The 19,754-nt window shown below is 39.2% G+C and overlaps 1 protein-coding gene across 1 annotated transcript in view; it reads right to left on the minus strand.

Annotated features, from left to right (window-relative positions):
- Nucleotides 1-210: 210 nt before the first annotated feature.
- Nucleotides 211-19,754, minus strand: part of sppl3 (signal peptide peptidase 3) — a 34,638-nt gene continuing 15,094 nt past the window's right edge. The window contains exons 2-11 of the mRNA XM_047372836.1: nt 10,035-10,112; nt 9,236-9,327; nt 8,994-9,113; nt 8,703-8,781; nt 6,580-6,692; nt 5,772-5,878; nt 3,638-3,801; nt 2,383-2,573; nt 2,132-2,241; nt 211-1,677 (exon numbers count right to left, since the gene is read on the minus strand). Of these exons, the coding sequence (XP_047228792.1) occupies nt 1,606-1,677; nt 2,132-2,241; nt 2,383-2,573; nt 3,638-3,801; nt 5,772-5,878; nt 6,580-6,692; nt 8,703-8,781; nt 8,994-9,113; nt 9,236-9,327; nt 10,035-10,112 (1,126 nt within the window). The 3' untranslated portion in view covers nt 211-1,605. The remainder of the gene's footprint in view (nt 1,678-2,131; nt 2,242-2,382; nt 2,574-3,637; nt 3,802-5,771; nt 5,879-6,579; nt 6,693-8,702; nt 8,782-8,993; nt 9,114-9,235; nt 9,328-10,034; nt 10,113-19,754) is intronic.

Consider the following 19,754-nt stretch of genomic DNA (forward strand, 5'->3'; position numbering starts at 1 on the left):
CTTTATACAAAAGCTTAGAGTTTAAACTCTGACAATAGTCGGGTCTTCATCGGCTGAGGTTAAACGCTGACATTTACAAAATTCAGAAGAGGTTCCTAACCTGCAGCTGCAAAATCCAGGCAGTTATCCATAAGTTAAATCTAGAGTGCTGACAGTTTTAACACTCAGAGCGATGTATGATGCAGTCAGAGTAAAATAGCAGACTGGAAATCTTATTTAACATTCATTTATTTGGAAGAAGGAAAAACCAAAACAAAAACACTGTTTACATTTCTGCTATCTGCAGAAAACTGAAGAGAAAAATGACCTCTGTGGAGTTTCTACATTTTTTCTTATATATTTTTTCCCCTGTTTTTACAAGATAAACCATTTACATGTGTTTCATGTGCTTGACGCCCTTTGATCCAACACACAGCTCAATGCAAACCTGACTATTGTCGTCATTTTAAAGATGATTTCAAATTAAAACAAGAGTAAAATAACGGCTTGCTCGTGTTCACACTCACACACACACGCACACTTTAAGATTAGAGCGGGAAACTGTCGTCTGCGTTTGTACTTTTTTCTTTAAGGATGTTTCTATTGCACACTTTACCAATCTGAGTAAAATCAGGCTGCTGTTAGACATCAGTTTACCGCCCTCTTCAACATGCTCTCAAACACAAATACAAACTCATGATACCGCAAATACATGTGTACACATATATACAAATAAAAGCTACCCCCTCCGACTCATAGGACGGGGGGGGGGGGGGGAACGACGACTTAACAGTTTGTAATGCATCATTTCTGTATATGCAAAGAATAAAACCTTTCTAAATAAAATACATAGTTATCTGTTGGGGTAGGGACAGCAGATGAACAGAAGGGTGGGTGGGTGTTGGGGGGGTGAGTAGCACAAGGAGTGTAGCAAGAGGGCAGGAGCACCAGGAGGGGGAGCCATCAGGGAGGGGTGATGAAACAGGGAGACTGAAGAAGAGAGAGGACTCTGGATGATGTTGCTGCTCCTGTGCAACTGCAACACTCCAACTCTTCTCCACTTGTTAAAGTTCTTCAATAATAATAACATTAATTATAATGACCACGACAATGCTAAAAAAATACATATAAACCCCAGCCATGTCTCACAACTGTAAGTCCACAAAAAAAGGAGGTGGGTGGGGGAGGCCTGGTCCATTTAGTTCATCCGAGAGAAAGGAATCCAGAACAAAAAGACAGAAGAGAGAGAGAGGAGGTGGAAAATATGAGATGGGTCACGTAGAAAGGTGGGCGGATGAGAAAAAAAAAGGAAAGGAGACAAAGAGGAAGGCAGCACAAAAACAGCGTAGGCAGGATGTGCTGTAATGGACAGGAAAGAAAGGGTAAAGGAGGAAGTGAAGATGAAATGGTGAAGAATGTAGGTAGCAAAGATGAGTCCTTGTCTGGGCATTGTGATCCACACTCTGGTGTCCTTTCTGCAAGATTTTATTTTCTTCACAGATCGGTGGAAAGCATGAAGTGATGACAACATGGCCTCATGGTGAGTGTGCCCTCTTTCCTTTCCTCCAATAAAGAGAAAAAGATCAGCAGTCGTCCCCGCGCTGGTTGTTGGGTCACCGGGTTGCATCATACCTCCAGGAAGCGAGAGCTGCTGGCCTTGGTGTGAAAAGGCTCAGACCACATTCGCCGCAAATCCCCCTGTGAATGTAATATCACTCAATCAGTCAACAAATCACGGATCTGGAGTAAAAAAAACTCAGTTTTTGCTACTGTACAATTAGTCTCCTCTGTTGATATAGTGGCGTAGAAAAGTATTCACATAAACACGTTCAGATGTCGTATTAGAATAACAAACTTCAGTGTATTTTATAGGAATTATTTATGCGATAAACCACACAAAATAGTGAAGAAATGTGAAACGGAAAGAGAAGTATATATAGTTTTTCCCTTTTTAATGCACAGAAAATCTGAAAAGTGTGGTGTATATTTTTATAAGTAAGTCAATCATCCCTAAAACTCTACCAGTTTTATGATGAACATTTTGTTTTGCAATTACACCAGAAGATTTGTCACCTAAATTGCAAGTGAGTACAGTAAATAAAATCTGCTACTGTGATTTTGTTTTTTGAGCAAAATTAGCCTGTAAAAGTACCTTCAGGTAAGCCATAGTGAGAAGAGGCAACAGGGTGAAGGGAACCAAGTAAAGCAGAGCGGGCTGAGCAGCGCGATGGATTCTCGAGGCCACAGTGGCAGTCAGCAGACCTGCAGAGACACAACATGTTCAAAATCCCTAAAGTAAATAATAAAAAAGATAGAGTCCTGCAAGAAAAATGGCAGACTTGTAAGCAGACATTAAAAAACCTTGACCTTTCGCATCCAGCTGTCTATTGATTGGCTGCTTACCCACAAAGTATCCGATGAGAGTGCAGTGGAAATAGGAGACGCGCTGCATGCGTCCGGACATGTTACCGGGCCCCGGGACCTCCCCGGTTGCTTGCTTCTTGTAGTTATCATAACGCAGGACGAAGCACAACAGCAGCCCTGGCATCACGATGTCTCCTATTCCCAACATTGAGAAGTGGCTTCCTGTGGAGCTGCATGAAGGCACAGAGTGGAAACGAAGGTGAAACACTAGAAGAGACAGACCGAGAATCGCTGCGGGCAGTTAACAACTAAAAATCTAACATCACAGTATTTTCAACAGTCAGCTTCAAATATGAACCTTCAGTTGTCTACACTTTTCTCTAATTTATTTTGGGCAAATTCGACCACAAAACCACTTTATTCCTATACTGTTGTTTTCCTTTTCCTTAAAATGAAAAGCAGGAACAAAGCGTGGTTTTCTGATTGGCTGCTAGAAATCCTGCAGAGTCAACAAATTGCATTTTGATTTCATTGTTTACACAGATAAAGACAATTAAGAAGTTAAGAGGAGTTGTGTTAAGCACTGTATGTTAAGGAGCCACAACTGTTAACCACTGCCACATCTAATTGGCATCTGGCTGCCCTTCAAAGTAACAAACAGGCTCATGAGAGGATGCAGTACACTGTTTGGAAAGGCTTTGATGCAGGCAGAGCCTGAGCGTGAGAAAGCCCCGTCACGAGAGTAGCTACATCAGTACCGACACCTAGACATGGTGCTGATTTCCAATGTTCGGATCACAAATAAAACTGCGACAATCTGTCCTGAAGGTCGGCCTTTTCTTCGGTCGGTAAATAGCCTCAGGGGTCATTCTGGAAGCGCATTTCAAGCAGAGGTTCAGACTTTTTTCACTGCAGCTCAGGTATGAACTGCTTGAACACAGCCCTTCTGAGAGTATTTAGCAAAGCGACAAATCACACAACGAAGCAAACACCAGCAAAGGTCAATCTCGAGGAAATTCTACAAATTACACTCCTTCCCATCCTCCATGGTTACAGTGGTGCTGGAAAGTTTGGTAACACAATTGTCGACATTGTCAAATAACTTAAAACATCAGAGGAAAACGCAGATGGAGGCAAATCCTCAATTAACACTTTGAGTTTAACTATTGTAACAATTTAAATAGTTCATTTGTTAATTTGGTTTGTCTTCATCTACTTTTAAAGACTCGTTTTAGGTTCTATAATACAGAACAAATTCAAAAACTTTCCAGCACCACTGTAATATGAATATTACCTTGGGAAGACCAGTTTGCCAGGTAAGGAGAGTCGGGGTACGTCGCGGCCCATTCCCGGCCCCAGGTGGAGCTTCCTGGAGAGAACATCTATGGGATTTTCAGCAGGCTGAGTGGCAACTTTGACCATCACATTACTGTTGAAGATGTACGCTGAGAAGAAAACCTGGAGGGAGAGAGCAGGAGAGAGAAACACCATCAGCTGTGCTGGCATATTATTCCCCACACCTCCAAAAACAAAAAAATGATTTTCCATTCAGCCCCTTAATTGCATCAATCAGCTTTGACCAGTTGGGTAACTGGTGAAGAGGATCAGCAGCTCAGTCATACAGAAGCAACATTACACAATGACGTGTAGGAAAAACTCAACTAACTTAAATCTACAGGGAAATAAGCGAAAAACAACAATTACTCCTTGAGAGAAATGTTAACTCACAAAGGAGTCTACACACTTATTTACTCTTAACGACTAAGTTTATGTTTTAAAGCCTCGCTGTGGGGAAGGGGGCTCAGTAATAACAGCTCTCATGTATGAGACACAGAGCGCTGCTTTAAAACTAATTGTACACCATTCAAGGTAAAATAAATAGTTTGTGTATAGTTTATTTTAAAGCCTGGCACTGACATAAAGTTAAATCAATTCAATTCAATTCAGTTTTATTTATATAGCGCCAATTCACAACACATGTTGTCTCAAGGCACTTCACAACAGTCAGGTTCATACATTCCAACCATTCAAGAATAAATGGTTCTGTTTAATTGTTTAACATCGTGAAAACTGAAAACATGGAGGCTTTTTTTTCTTTTCTTTTAGATATAATGCAACCCCACCCCACGCTCCAGGTTAAAAAACATTAATAGTTTATTTGTAATAAAAATACAAAACAAAAACAATGCACGATTCTCTGCACATGTACCACACAACTGTGTTTTGTGCCCTGCTCTTTAGTAATAAAATATTCTGCTGATAAGATAGATATCAGCAACAATTAAGGTTGTCAAAAACAATAATTATTTTTGATATAATTGTTTTGTAACAGAGTCATTTATGTCAAAGTCAATATCAACCGAGTCATCTTGCTGAGGTGGGACACGACTTTGCACAGCAGAGCTGCAGACATAGAAACCTCGTTCAGATCATGGAGCTACTATCAAATGTTTTTCTTAGTATTATTGGTGTTAAGTTGGAAATTTTAGTATGATGAAAACCATAGCAATAATAGTCAATGTTTTCAAACTGGAAAACTACCAGCACTGAGACTGTGGCCAAAAAGCTGTCTGAGCGTAGCTGAACTAAATTTGACAGAACTTATTGGGTTTCCTAAAAAGGGCTGTGGACAAGAGAAGTCTCCATAATTTAAGAGATGCGGGATGCTGAGATCCTCCCATCAAGGAAAACCTGAATGCTATTTTTTATTTAAAGGGTACTTTATCAAAGTATTAGCTTAAGGATGTGTACTCTTATAAAACCATGTTATTGCACATATTTTTTATATTTTCTACATGTTTTTTTGTTGAAAATCTATATATACAACATACAAGTTCTCATTTTTTAGAGAAAGAATATAAAGCTATATTTGTTTTCGGTGGCTTACGGTATATAGCATCCTGAATGTTAACCAAGACCCCATTAATCTATTATAATACTAAGATAAGCCCTGAAACCCTGATAAAATGCTATGTGTTACCACTGAGTTTTCAAGCGTTTACATTACATTCATTTTCTAAAACATTAATGTGGCATTGGATCGAGTATTGTCACCCTTGAGTGACTCAGATCAGTATCATGAAAGAGTTTTCCCAAAAGAAAAAACAAAAGGATGATCTGTTAATTTTTAAAATTAGAGTTAACAGTTTTCCTTAGTAGCTAGACCACATCAATAACGCTTCTTCATTTTCTCTACGTATAATAAAAGTCAGTACTCCAAGAAGTGTCGCTCCTTGGAGTACTGACTAACCATTCTTTAAACTCACAGAATACATATTCTAAGCAGTAAGCAGTAGCTCCATATAGACGAGCAAATAAAGGCCGTCATAAACCAGAATTGCTGTCGTTTTCTGAAAAACTGCTGGAGTCGACATATTTCATGGCCTTTTAGTGATGCAGGTAAAGTTGATAGTGGGATCACTTCTTACCCAGAACACATCATAAATGAGCAGTCCTGACAGCAGCAGGCAGGAGACCTTCAGACTGGGAAGCCGAACAAAGGCGATCATGGCGACACACAAGCCCATGGCTAAAGCTGCAGCAGGGGGGAAAAAAGAAAATGTGGCATTTAAAAACATATTTCCACATTTTAGTAAAAACAAGCTGACATACTGAGGTCAGAGCAGATTTCCTATATTTTATTTATCAAAACAATCATATTTCATAATGTTTCTTGAAAAGACACATTTAGCAGAAAATTACATTTCAAATTTAATTTATATCTTAAGATTTAATTTCATTTAATGCAGCAACTGCATTTAACTTTTGATAATAAAGAACTTTTATCTTTTCTAGGACTGCAAAACCACCAGCAACATTTACTGAATAACATTTTTAATTACAGAACCACACATTGTGTATTTATGGTCTGCATTTCATGAAGCCCCTTTAGCTGAGCTGACTAACAGAGCTCCTTCTCAGAACGGGTGCACTGCTGTAAAAACCTGAAGATAACACAAACAAGCCAAGTTCCTTCTTCAGCAGACGATGAAAACTGGATTTTTTAAGCAATGTAAAAGGCATAAAGTCGCCTCTAACACAGGAAATTCCTACAAAGATGCTTTGAATATTAAAAGACCAGTCTAATATGTAGAATGTGATTAATGATTAAATGGTTTTATATGAAGGTTCTCATTTTAAAGCTGCTCAATGAAACCCTGAAATATGTTTCTAACATCCATTGACGTTCCCACGAGAGGAAAACTTAGTCATGTGAGCCCTGACTGAGAGACGCACCGTCCATGAGGAGCCAGTGTCCGGTCAACACCCAGATGAGGACCAACATAACAGAAAGCGAGAACGACAAGAGTTCAGCCAAGGTGAAGCGTCCACAGCAGCCGAACGAAATCCTGCAACGCAAAGAAACGGCAAAAGAGAAAGTAAAAATGACACAGAACAAGACATGAGAACAGGTGTTTTTACAGTTCAGACGTGTGCATGCCAAAGATTTACTTCCCTTTTTGTTAGAATATTTAGTGTTTTAGCACTTTCAGGCCAACATTATAAACAAGAAATTCTTTCTAATGTTTTGCCTGGTGACATAAAGTTTCTTTTTTATTATTTGTAACAGAAGACATGAGAAATAAACAAAAAACTAAATAAACTGTTTTTGTATAACAAATTAAAAACAAAACATAATATACAGTGCTCTGAAAAAAGATTTAATGATTTAAATGTTTGAGATCAAACAAAGTTTAGAGATCAGAGAAAAATAACCTCAATAAATACAGAATGCAGATTTCAAATGATGATTTCATGTATCTATCTATTTAATTGACCTCCACTTAAAAAACCGATTGTGAAAAAGTAATTGTCCTTTAAATCTCATAACTGGTTTTGCAACTTTTGGCATCAAGCATTTGCAATAACTGGTAAAGTGTCTTTTACATCGCTCTGAAGAAATGTTGGTCCAGTCTTCGCAGGATATTTTTAACACAGCCACACTGGGGTGTTTTTAAACATGAATGGCCTGTTTCCTGTCATGCCCCAGCATCTTAATAGGAAATAAGTCTAAGCTTTGACTAGGCCACTCTAAAACTTTCGTTAAGCTTTTTTTTGAGCCATTCAGGAGTTGATGTGCTGCTGTGTATTCCAAACTGGCTTGATCTTGAGGTCACAACTTGATGGGCTGAATTTTTCCTTCAGCATTTTCTGCTAAAGAACAGAATCTATAGTTCAATCAATGGCTTGCAGGTCATTGATGGTCCATTGCAAAGCAGCCACAGATCACTCTGCCACCACCATGACTGACTGTCGATATTTTTCTTTTCCAGAAATGCTCCATTAGTTTCACAAAAGATGCAACAGTGTGCACATCTTTCAATTTTCACCCACATATAACATTTTATTCAGTCTTTGTTATTGTTTAATCATAATTGTTGACCTTAAATAAGTTAAGTGAGGCCTGCAGTGACTGTTGTTCTGTGTTCTTTTCTGACCTCCTGGATGAATTGTCGATGCACTCTAACCCCCCAATTCTTAAAGCGCCAGTTTCCGCTCCGCCACAGAAAGAACTCCGCAGTAATTATGCAGCCAATGAGAGCATTTACACTGCCTCCGCAGGGCGATGCCGTGCGCACCGACATCCGGCCCAATTCTTTGTTTGCCAGACGCCGGAGCCAGGTCGGAGTCAATCTACACAGATCACACTGCACCAACAGGAAAATGAACGAGCACATCCGTATTCTCAAAATAATTCACTAAACACGGACTAGATTTATTATTTTAATAAATATACACATATTTTATTTCGGAGACGGACGCTGTGTAAATCCGGGGTAAGAATAATGTTTGTAGGTCGGCCACTCCTGGCAAGGTTCACAACTATTCCATATTTTCTCCATTCGTGGGCAACAGCTCTCTCTGTGGCTCCAAGACCCTCGATTTATTTTTTTTAGGCCTTTCCACACTGAAAGACATCAATGACTGTTTCACACATGCTCTTGAATGTCTGGGTCCTCACATAGGTTGAGAATGGTTTGGGTAATCATTTGAAAACTGCTTTTTATATTTCTCCGTTTTTTTAATCTGATATAAAAGAATTGTGTGACAAAAAACAACAAACAGATGAAATCTATAAGGGGTAAGGGGTGACATTACGCCGCATCACGGAAGATATCTGTTTAATTACAGTATCAATAAAAAGTTCTCTTTTAGCTTCAGCTACACTAAGCTTTAGTTCCTCTATTAGTTCTGTATTTGGAGACATACAGCACTGCAGATTTAAATGCTAATGCTATGAAGCTGACTTGACGATGATATGGTAATACACATTTCATGCAGTGTTCTGGATATTTTTGAAAGGTACAAAACAGCATGGAGAATATTTGAAGACACAAAAGGCCACATGGCTTCCTTACTTGTTCTGCGGGGAGCAGGGTCTGGTCAGATATTGGCACATAGGTAACAACAGGAATGCAAATGCAATTGTAGCAAGAACTGAGAAGAGGAAGAAAAGCACAGCAGTGAGAGCTTCAGCCTAATACACCTTGACAGCTTGAAACAGTCATTTCTGTGTTAAATGGGGCAGCTAATGGTCTTCAGTTTCAAGACATTCTCCAGGATGTAACTAGAAAACAGCGATGGCAAAGCCTTGTAATGATTCGACATGTGTGGTGCTTTTGTGCTGCCCACCGGAGCTGCATAGTTACCTGCAGTGCAGATAGTGAAGACCACCTGGACCGAGTCGAAAAAGAAGAACATGACTAACAGAGACACAGAAGCTCCTATTGGCAGAAACAGGGCCTGTGTTGAGTCTATAGTCTGAATGCCTGGAAAACAATACAGATATAAACACATGAACTTCAAAACATCAAAGCAGCCACTCAAGCAACTGCAGGACTTATGAGTCCAATAAAACACTTTGTAAAGGCCTGGGCTTTTTAACACTTACTGTTGTTTGTGTTGCCATTATTAAAAGACCCTGTTGGTATGGGGTTACCGTCTTTATCCTTCTCCTGGTTCTCACAATCCATGTTTAATGACCTGCAAAAGCAGCAGAAGACAGTGTGATTTAGACAAGATTACACACCATTTTTCCTAAAAATGAAAAGTCTATCTCCTTTTGAAAATTGGCCCCCATTGTAGGAATTCATTCAGGACGCAAAAAGTGTATAAAATAGACACAACGCAAAATTTGAAGTAAAAAGATGTCAAATCAATCAAACTTCTGTAGTTTAACTTTAACAATCCCAATCAAGGTCTCTTTTAATATAATATATACTTAAACATAAACAAATTTAATCTATCAACAAATGTTTTGGATTAAATCGAACAAAATTAGACAGAGCTAATGACACTTTGTGAGCTAGCTAAAAGCACTACTAGAAGACCATGAAGAAGAGACCTTTATTAACTGTAGTTGCTTTTGAGTCAGTCATGTTTTTATCAGTTGATTTTATGAAGCTTTTACCTTTCTTTTGGTAGGATCTTGCTTGAGACTTCAGATACCAGAGACAATGTCAGACCTATCAGTCCCGCTTGGTTATCTTGCTATGACTAGTTAAGTGTATGCTGCAGAAAGTGTGTGTTGTTGAAGGCACAAATGCTTTGTCTCAAGGACAGTTTTTCTACAGTACACAAGGAGAGTCATTTTCAGACAAACAAAACTTTCTTTTCAATTTATTCCAGGCTGCACTACAGCTGTCTCCTTAGTAACGAGATACCAGAAAGCTATCATTTAAATCACTCACCTGAAGCTGCCATAAACGATAAGAAGGATGGAGATCAGGAAGGTAGACACCTGACTGGAGTCAACTAGGGAGTATGCCCTAAAAACATGAGACACACATAAAAAAAAAACATGGGTTGTATTTCTAAGCAAAAATAAGTGAGTATTAAGAGGTTAAAAATAAAGCTCAAGGAGGAACTTGTAAAAATAGTTTTTTATACATGCACAAACCTGGCACTAAGATAGGATTTCACTTCTTTTATCAATATTTCAGGGAAAGAAAAAGTATTGAGTCATAAATTATTTCTTTTTCATTTTAACAAGACAGACCATGTCACTTTTTTCTGTGTGATCTTAAAAAGTATCTCCAGGCTCTTGAACTCCTCCACAGCCAATTATTGCCCCTTTAACGGTTCTGACCGGTGACAGATAAGTGAAATAATAATCTGATATTTTTTTTACCTTGATCATTAAATACATAAAAACTGAAAACAGCTTGAAAACAGATCAACAAACAGCCTGTTCATTCCGTAAAGAAAGCACAATCTTGTAATCCTTTCAGGTTTTTTATTTATTTAAAACTACTTCCTCTATCAAGGAACCTGAGCTCACATACTTTATGCAAAATAATACTTTTACATAAAAAAGGCAATTCCCAAAGACATTAGCTGAAAACTGCAGAAAACTGCTGACATGCAAACTGCAGTGACATTGAGCTCAGCTTGTTGCTCACTTCTTTTATGGGCCAGAGTTCATTTGTGGGTCATTTGAGCTGCTCTGAAATCTGTCAATAAATATTCTCATAGTTGAAGTGTAACCAGCATGTCTGGACAATGAACCCTTTTAGTTATGATTGCAAAACCATTTGGTTACACCTGGTAACCGGTTTAATCATTTATGCTTGGTTGAGCGGTTAGGCAAATTTATCTTCCATCATAACCCTTTCTTTGTGTTCCTTGCTTTAATCTGCATTTCCTGCAGAACTGTAGTTTTCCTTTTTGCGATTCCAAACCCTGCGAATTCTTGGAATGCTGTAGGTGATGAAAATTTCATTCCAAGAAGTAGCAGTACACAGTACAGTAACTTGTCTAGCAGCAAACTGATTTCGGACAAAAGCCTTCATATTATGCATCTGAATGGAACCGGGTTAGCAACTACAAACCTATTATGACAATTACTTGGGCTGTTTCTCAAAAAAAAAAAAAGTAAAATATTTGGTTTTTCATTACAAAATGGTTTTGAATTGTTGGGGTCATCCATTTTGGTCGCACATTTTGACACACGCAGCTCAACAGACGTCGCAGCCCTGACGTCACTGGGAGTATAAACTGGCTGAGATTGAGAGTTTCGTTGCCATTTCCCGCGTGTCTCACAGGACAGCACAACGGAGGATATATCTGGAGAGACAAAAGCTCGCAGGCGAATGTTTGCTCCACAAGGCCATTCCCGGAAGAGCTTGAAAGCTGGAAATCTGTTTGATACACAAAGATCAGCAGATTTATTCACCGATCAAAGACCACGACGACACCCGGCGCAGGTGAAAACCCACAGAGGTTCTATGTCCAAGGAGATGAGTTTCCTCCTTGTTATTCAGTCGACTAAACGGTTCTTCATCTTTTCCCTTCCTGGACGGATGAGAAATTACCGTTCGTTTTTTTTTTCTTAATTTCATCACGGACACGTGATCCCCCCTCATTTTTCGTCCATCCTCAACCGGTGTAGAAAAGAAATCAACATCAAAGTAATTTCATTCTTTTTATTTTAAACCGGATAGGTGCATTTAGAGGTCTGGGTAGGATGAGGCAGTTAAGGTTATTTAGAATCACCAGTAGTTAATCTCAGGTATTAACTTGTTTCATGCAATACCGATTGAAGTGTTTTATGTTGAGTGGTGTTTTGATTTGCTGCGCAAGCGCTGCTGAATTGTGAGTGGTTAATGTTTTGTCCGGCTGATCTCAAATCAGCCAGGAGTTAGAAGTTGGACTTTTAAAAAGTTTTCATTCAAAGCAACTGGGGTCTGTACCTTGTGGTTTGACCATTCAGTGTTCCAGTGTTATTGCTGGAGATTTTCCACTGAGTTCCCGCCTCAGAGTTTATGACTCTTTGTCCGAGATTTTGTCCGATCAGCTGATAGTGGCTAAGAGCACCCAGCTCACCGTTTTATCAGCTGACCGCTGGAATCGAGGCATCAACACACCAGGAGGACTTCTCTTTCCATTTAATGGTATATCAGGATTATTTGGCTTCAATAAATATATATATATATATATATATATATATATATATATATATATACACACACACACAGTGTAGACCAAAAGTTTGAACACACCTTCTCATTCAAAGAGTTTTCTTTATTTTCATGACTATGAATATTGTAGCTTCACACTGAAGGCATCAAAACTATGAATTAACACATGTGGAATTATATGCTGAACAAAAAAGTGTGAAACAACTGAAAATATATCTTATATTCTAGGTTCTTCAAAGTAGCCACCTTTTGCTTTGATTACTGCTCTGCACATTCTTGGCATCCTGTTGATGAGCTTCAAGAGGTAGTCAGTCACCTGAAAGGGTTTTCACTTCACAGGTGTGCCCTGTCAGGTTTAACAAGTGGGATTTCAAGCCTTATAAATGGGGGTTGGGACCATCAGTTGTGTTGTGCAGGAGGTGGATACAGTACACATCTGATAGTCCTACTGAATAGACTGCTAGAATTTGTATTATGACAAGAAAAAGGTAGCTAAGTAAAGAAAAACGAGTGGCCATCATTACTTTAAGAAATGAAGGTCAGTCAGTCCGAACAATTGGGAAAACTTTGAAAGTGTCCCCAAGTGCAGTCGCAAAAACCATCAAGTGATACAAAGAAACTGGCTCACATGAGGACCGCCCCAGGAAAGGAAGACCAAGAGTCACCTCTGCTGCAGACGATAAGTTCATCCGAGTCACCAGCCTCAGAAATTGCAGGTTAACAGCAGCTCAGATTAGAGAACAGGTCAATGCCACACAGAGTTCTAGCAGCAGACACATCTCTAGAACAACTGTTAAGAGGAGACTGTGTGAATCAGGCCTTCATGGTAAAATAGCTGCTAGGAAAACACTGCTGAGGACAGGCAACAAGCTGAAGAGACTTGTTTGGGCTAAAGAACACAAGGAATGGACATTAGACCAGTGGAAATCTGTGCTTTGGTCTGATGAGTCCAAGTTTGAGATCTTTGGTTCCAACCACCGTGTCTTTGTGCGGCTTAGAAGAGGTGAACAGATGGACTCTACATGCCTGGTTCCCACCGTGAAGCATGGAGGAGGAGGTGTGATGGTGTGGGGGTGCTTTGCTGGTGACACTGTTGGGGATTTATTCAAAATTGAAGGCATACTGAACCAGCATGGCTACCACAGCATCTTGCAGCGGCATGCTATTCCATCCGGTTTGCGTTTAGTTGGACCATTATTTATTTTTCAACAAGACAATGACCCCAAACACACCTCCAGGCTGTGTAAGGGCTATTTGACCAAGAAGGAGAGTGATGGGGTGCTGCGCCAGATGACCTGGCCTCCACAGTCACCGGACCTGAACCCAATCGAGATGGTTTGGGGTGAGCTGGACCGCAAAGTGAAGGCAAAAGGGCCAACAAGTGCTAAGCATCTCTGGGAACTCCTTCAAGACTGTTGGAAACCATTTCAGGTGACTACCTCTTGAAGCTCATCAACAGAATGCCAAGAGTGTGTGGAGCAGTAATCAAAGCAAAAGGTGGCTACTTTGAAGAACCTAGAATATAAGACATATTTTTAGTTGTTTCACACTTTTTTGTTCAGTATATAATTCCACATGTGTTAATTCATAGTTTTGATGGCTTCTGTGTGAAGCTACAATATTCATAGTCATGAAAATAAAGAAAACTCTTTGAATGAGAAGGTGTGTCCAAACCTTTGGTCTGTACTGTATAATTAAGAGAAGCGTTTGTGTTTATTTCGTGCAAGAGTGATTTATCTGTCAAAACAAGGTCGAAGATCCTCCATCTTCGGTGAAGTGGTTGAATAAACAGTGACAGTTAGTGGTTTTGATTAATAATTTGTAATAATTAAAGAGCTCTAACCCCATAATCTCTGATTTCTATTCATAAGTAATGATTTTTGGTTAAGAAATAAAAAATGTTTTTCTCAAATTATGATTTTAAATTATAATTCTTGAAAAACATTAATTAATCAATAATCATAATTCTTACAGAATGAAACATATTTTGGTCTCCTGCGATCAATGCGGCCAACAACACACAGAACTAAGCCACAAGGAAACAAGTGAGAAAAAAAACAAACAATGAGATAAACTTAGCAACATAAACTTGGTTGCATTTTTTTAAAAGAATGTAATCCAACAGGGATCGAATATCGTCCGGCACACTAACAACAGTCTGAGGAGGGTGAGCTCGTCTTTCAACAGCAGCAGATTTCTTTGTTTATTTTGTACATCAGTGTAACTGGGAGCAAATGAGAAAAAAGGAAACAAGTTGGGAAATACAAGGTTTGGTTGCCTAAAAAAGGTCAGATTGGGTTTGTAAAGGTTAAATTCAGACTTTTTTTTAGAAATTGCTCAGTCGGGCTTAAATGATTAATTGAATAACTTAAAAATGTCTTACTGAAAAGTCTTTGATGCATTGTTAATTCTATTATTCTATGTAATCAGCTTGGGTTTAAAATGGACAACCATTTCTGTGACTTTTACATTTAACAGACAGAACTATGAAAATGAATAATAAAAAAGGAAAGAAAGGTGCCTGAGGACAGCGGTAACAACCAGTGAAATATAAACTAAACTCCATTTTAATCATGATTTTGTGGTAGATGTAAGATGTTCATTATGTAGAGTGGTGATATATATATTAATTCATCTGTAAAGAGGCTGTGAAAATCAGATTTCTCTGAGATATATTAATGTTGTGCATTGACCTGGTCAAACAGAATATTAGAATATATCTAAAAGTATTTTACACAAACTGATCTAAATATTCAGTTTTATCTCAATGCAATTTTATTTATATCTAAGCAGAATTTACACCCATTGCTAACTTTTCTTGCCTATTTAAGTAAAAAAATATTCCATATCAGACAGACATTGCCTTGGTACAAGTGTTCATACTTCTTGGACTTTTTCACATTTTGACACATTACAACCACAAATTTAAATGAATTCTATTGAGATTTTATGTGATAGAGCAGGACAAGTAAAATACTAGCGGAAGGAAATTGTTTTTACAATTTTCTTTTACAATACAAATTTTGCCGCGCGTTTCTATTAAGCGCCCTTCACTTTGGTACCCTTAAAAAAAACCTGAGTGACCACTTAGCTTTAGAAGGCTCAGAAGTGGGACATTTTGTGAAATTTTCATGCCTTTTATCTAATCATGGAGACCAAGGAACACACCTGACAGGTCGGGGATAGAGTTGTGGATATGTTTAGGTAGGGTTGGGTTATAAAACTTCTACAACTGCTACAAAAATCAAGCTTTTAGTATCTGACAGAGCTCGGTGCAAGCTGTCTGAAAAATGGAAGGAGTATGGGACAACTGCAAAGCTATCAAAAGATTGCTGACCACCCAAACTGACAAGGAGAGCATTATTCAGAGAAGAAGCCAAGACGTTCATGGGATTGCTGGAGGAGCTGTAGGGATTTACAGCTCAGGAGGCATATTTCTGTGGATACAACAGCCTAATTGCACACTTACAAATATGGCCTTTATGGAACTGTGGCAAAAAGAAAGCCAGAGGTCCCTTTAGCAATTTTCCAAAAAACATGTAAGGTGCACAGAAAGGATGGGGAAGGTGGTTTTATGCTCTGAACACACCATCCCTACAGCAAAACATGATAGTGGCTAGGGATGGGTACCTTTCACATTTGATACCCTACCGATACTCCATACCTGGGAATCGATACCGGTACTCAGTGGTACCATTTTTCAGTACTTTTGTGTGTGTTTATGTGGTAATAAATGTTAATTCGTTTAATAATAAAATCTAAAAAATGTGCACTTTAACATATTTATTTCTCAATATATAACCTTTAATGAATATATCCAAACCACATCCAGCTGTTTGTATTGTAACATCTCAGTAGTATCAAACCTTTCTTCAACATTGTAACCCTTAACTGACGATGCAGTGTAATGCACAACTTGTAGCCGTAGATCTGAGGCTGACAAAAATCTTGTGCTTAACCAGGTCAGTGTATATAGACACACTCAGAAGAATATATAAATGGCTGCGCCCATGGTTTCCTCTGACTGCAGCCTGTTTAAGCTGTCTACATATTCGACAGAACATTCTTAAGGAAAAAAAAACTCTGAAATGTTTATTTATCTTCTACCTACTGTAATTACATGCCAATGTATTTTTTTTCTTTATCTTTACCTGTCTCTCCATCTTTCTGTCTCTTTATCACATTTTTTATATGTTTCTGTCTCTTTCCATCTTTCTTTTCTCTATCTTTCATGTATGTATTTAATTACCAAGCTCGATCTTATAGATCCGGGGGGATAATTTCACCTCGGACAACCAAGCCAGGTCAAAAACTTTTATTGGGTGGTGACTGGACTTTTGCTGCGTGTTAAGGACAGGGTGTGAAGTACTTGGTCTATTTTGTGTACTTCTACCTTTGCCATATGAACCAGGAGTAGGAGAGTTAGCTCTGCTGCTGCTCGCAGGAGAGGCAGTGTTGCTATCAAAACAAAATTTGATGTTTTTTAAAACCGCAGATATCCTTGCCTGCTTTATAGGTTTTAGCGGCATGTTATTTTGTCTGCTGTCAGGAGCTTCTGTTCACCTGTGCGAGAGTGCGCTTAACTCAGTGTCAGCGTTGGTGATACAGAGAATGAGGAGTGTGTTTTCGTCCAGCTTTTGTCAAGTTTGGCCATAGAAAGTAGAGTAGCGACAAAAATTCTTCACGACGTGATCTATTAAAACGAGTGACATTAACTGTTAAAACGTCCCTATTACTACATGCCGTGATCCTCTTAGTGGACGGGCGGTTTGGTTGGCGGGGCGGGCGCCCCCCTTGAATAGTGGTAGGGGAAACGCTGCAGTGCTTCCTCAGATTAGAAGTATTTCCCCTGTTGGCCTTGTACATTGCACCGACCGTAATCTGCATCTCATTTTGAGTCATACTTTCGAGCGCTTTCTATCAGCCATGCTTTGTTGACGGTACCGGCGGCTACTGACGTCATTACGCTCTTGTGCGTGCAATGCTGTGATCATGTCCGGCATGGAAAATCGCCTACTCTTCCACTCCCTCAGTGTGACAATGATGCGTTTAGGTACCATTTGATTTTACTGTATGTGAATCGGTACTCGGTAGTACCGACGGAATAAAAGTACCGAATTCGGTACCCATCCCTACTGGTGGCAGCATAATGCTCTTGGATGCTTCTGTTCAGCAGGGAAAGGGAACCGAATAAACATTGATGGCATAATGGATGGAGATGAGATAAATACAGAGCAATTCTGGAACAAAACCTGTAGCTGGCTTTAGGAGACTTGAGATGTGGAGGAAGTTTACTTTGCAGCAGGAAAATAACCCTAAACATACATCTGCTATCCATCCAATCTGACATAGCTCGAGCTAATTTGCAAAAACGGGCAAAATGTTCTACTTTGTGCAGATGCAAATTCTTTACAAAACATTTCTCTACTCTGAAAAATATACAGGCTTATTGTGGGAAAATGCTCATCAAGACAACACATTTAACAGCCAGTTATTTCATGATGGCAACATCATCTGAGAAAAAAAAAAAACTTCTGCAGTTATCATTTGCATCTTGCACATAAACAGCCTCCTATATATGTTATCAGGCGTTGCATGAAAGCTTATACTTAACCTAAAAATGGCCTCTGTTTTCTAGGGCAAAGCAACATAGGCATCTTGACATGTCTGCGTTTAGCTGACCTGTTTCCTATCGATGTGAACAGTTTAAAAGATGCAGGCTGTAATTAAAAAATAAAACCTGTCAAAGTTCACTTTAATATAAAAACTAAATAATTAAAACTGATACAGTCATTATGCTAGACCCAAGATTTAGGTCACAGTAAAGGTCTGACAACACATCCTGCCCTTTTATGCCACCTTGCATAATGATTTGTGCCTTTAAGGTTCTTACCTTAAACTGTTCCATGTCTTACAAGCATTAAAATAGTGATTAACAAAGTGACCTTGTTCTCCTGCATGCCAACATTAATTATATCACAGACTCCCCGTCAACACACCAAGCAGCTAGACAGCTAGTTTAATCCACCAGAGCTCATTCATATTCTGGTATCGAACTGGTTTGTCTGAATTCTGTGCACAGAAGCCTGGAGAACATGAGTGAGATAGATGAATGGAACATTTAAAAACAAAATACAATCCCGGACTGTTGAGAGCTGGCGAACGGCCCAAAGTGCCATAAGACAGCCTTGTTCGCTGACAGACTAGGTTTTCAATAACAATTCAAAAACCGTCCTCCATCAAACCAGTTGCATGCATTATTTGAGCACTATGGGCCAGGTCAACATGCCACGGAGAAGATTAAGTGGGACTGTCGGATCTGTTCTGATCCAGCTGGATAATTCTGGATGAAAAATGATCAGCCCCACACGCAAAGTTAAATTGGATTTAACAGATTTGAACTTTAAAGCATGAACATATATTTCATATCTGTTTTCAGGGTAGCAGGCAACCGCCTTCTGTAAATAAAATCAAACAAAAATCAAACTGCAGTATATCACTAATAAAAGAAATAAAGCTTGTAGCCTCCCACTCTAACATGAGTTTTAAAATAGACGGACCTCATTCTGCTCATCATACCTGACAATTTCTGCTGCTTCAAACATTTTTTGTATTTGCTCTTTTGAGCATATTTTATCCACAAATATATAAGTAATTGAAGGTTTGGTGTCTTAGCTAGAGTGGAGGGTTGACAGTTTTTGCTCTTTACATCATATGACACAAACCATGCTACAGTGTATGATTATAGAGAGTAGATACATTTGACACCAGCAATTACTGGATATTGATACTGATATTGGCAAAAGCTGGCTGTTAATTGTTAATCCAGCTTCTGAACATTCAATTATGGCGCGTTTCTACTGTGCAACCTGGAACGTCCCAAGTAATCCTCCTGTCAGTCCTCCACTCAGCAGCAGCATTTAAATCTAAAATCAGTTAAGGATACCAGTGGTGTTCCGATCGATCGGCGACCGATCATTATCTGCCGATTTCCGTTAAAAAGTATGTAATCGACGTGTGCCGATCAGTGTCTTTCATTGCCGATTACAGAACCCGATCACATGTACCTCATACTTTGCAGTGTAGTGTAGCTCCCAATGTCCTACAAACTGCGCAAGCGCGCGGCGGCAAATCCTGAACAAACATGTCTGCTGTTTGGAGCTTTTACTCTGTGAGAGTGATGTAAAGTTTGCGTCCTGCAACACATGCAATGGTAAAATACCTCGAGGGGGAAGCACGTCAAAATGCCTCAACACAACAAATTTAATACGACATTTAAAGAACAAGCACTTGGCGGAGTATGGTGAGTTTTCGAGGCTCACTGCAGAAAATGAAAAGAAGGCAACCGGAGCAGTCAGACGGCAGTTAACGCAGCCCACCATTGCCAACACTCGCTCATATGAGCGTGGCAGTCAGAAGGCTAAGGAAATAACTCGAAAAATAATTGAATTCATCGGGCTAGATGACCAGCCTTTCTCCGTGGTGGAAGAC

This window comes from Girardinichthys multiradiatus, chromosome 8, assembly GCF_021462225.1.
Source record: "Girardinichthys multiradiatus isolate DD_20200921_A chromosome 8, DD_fGirMul_XY1, whole genome shotgun sequence".
Classification (NCBI taxonomy): domain Eukaryota; kingdom Metazoa; phylum Chordata; class Actinopteri; order Cyprinodontiformes; family Goodeidae; genus Girardinichthys; species Girardinichthys multiradiatus.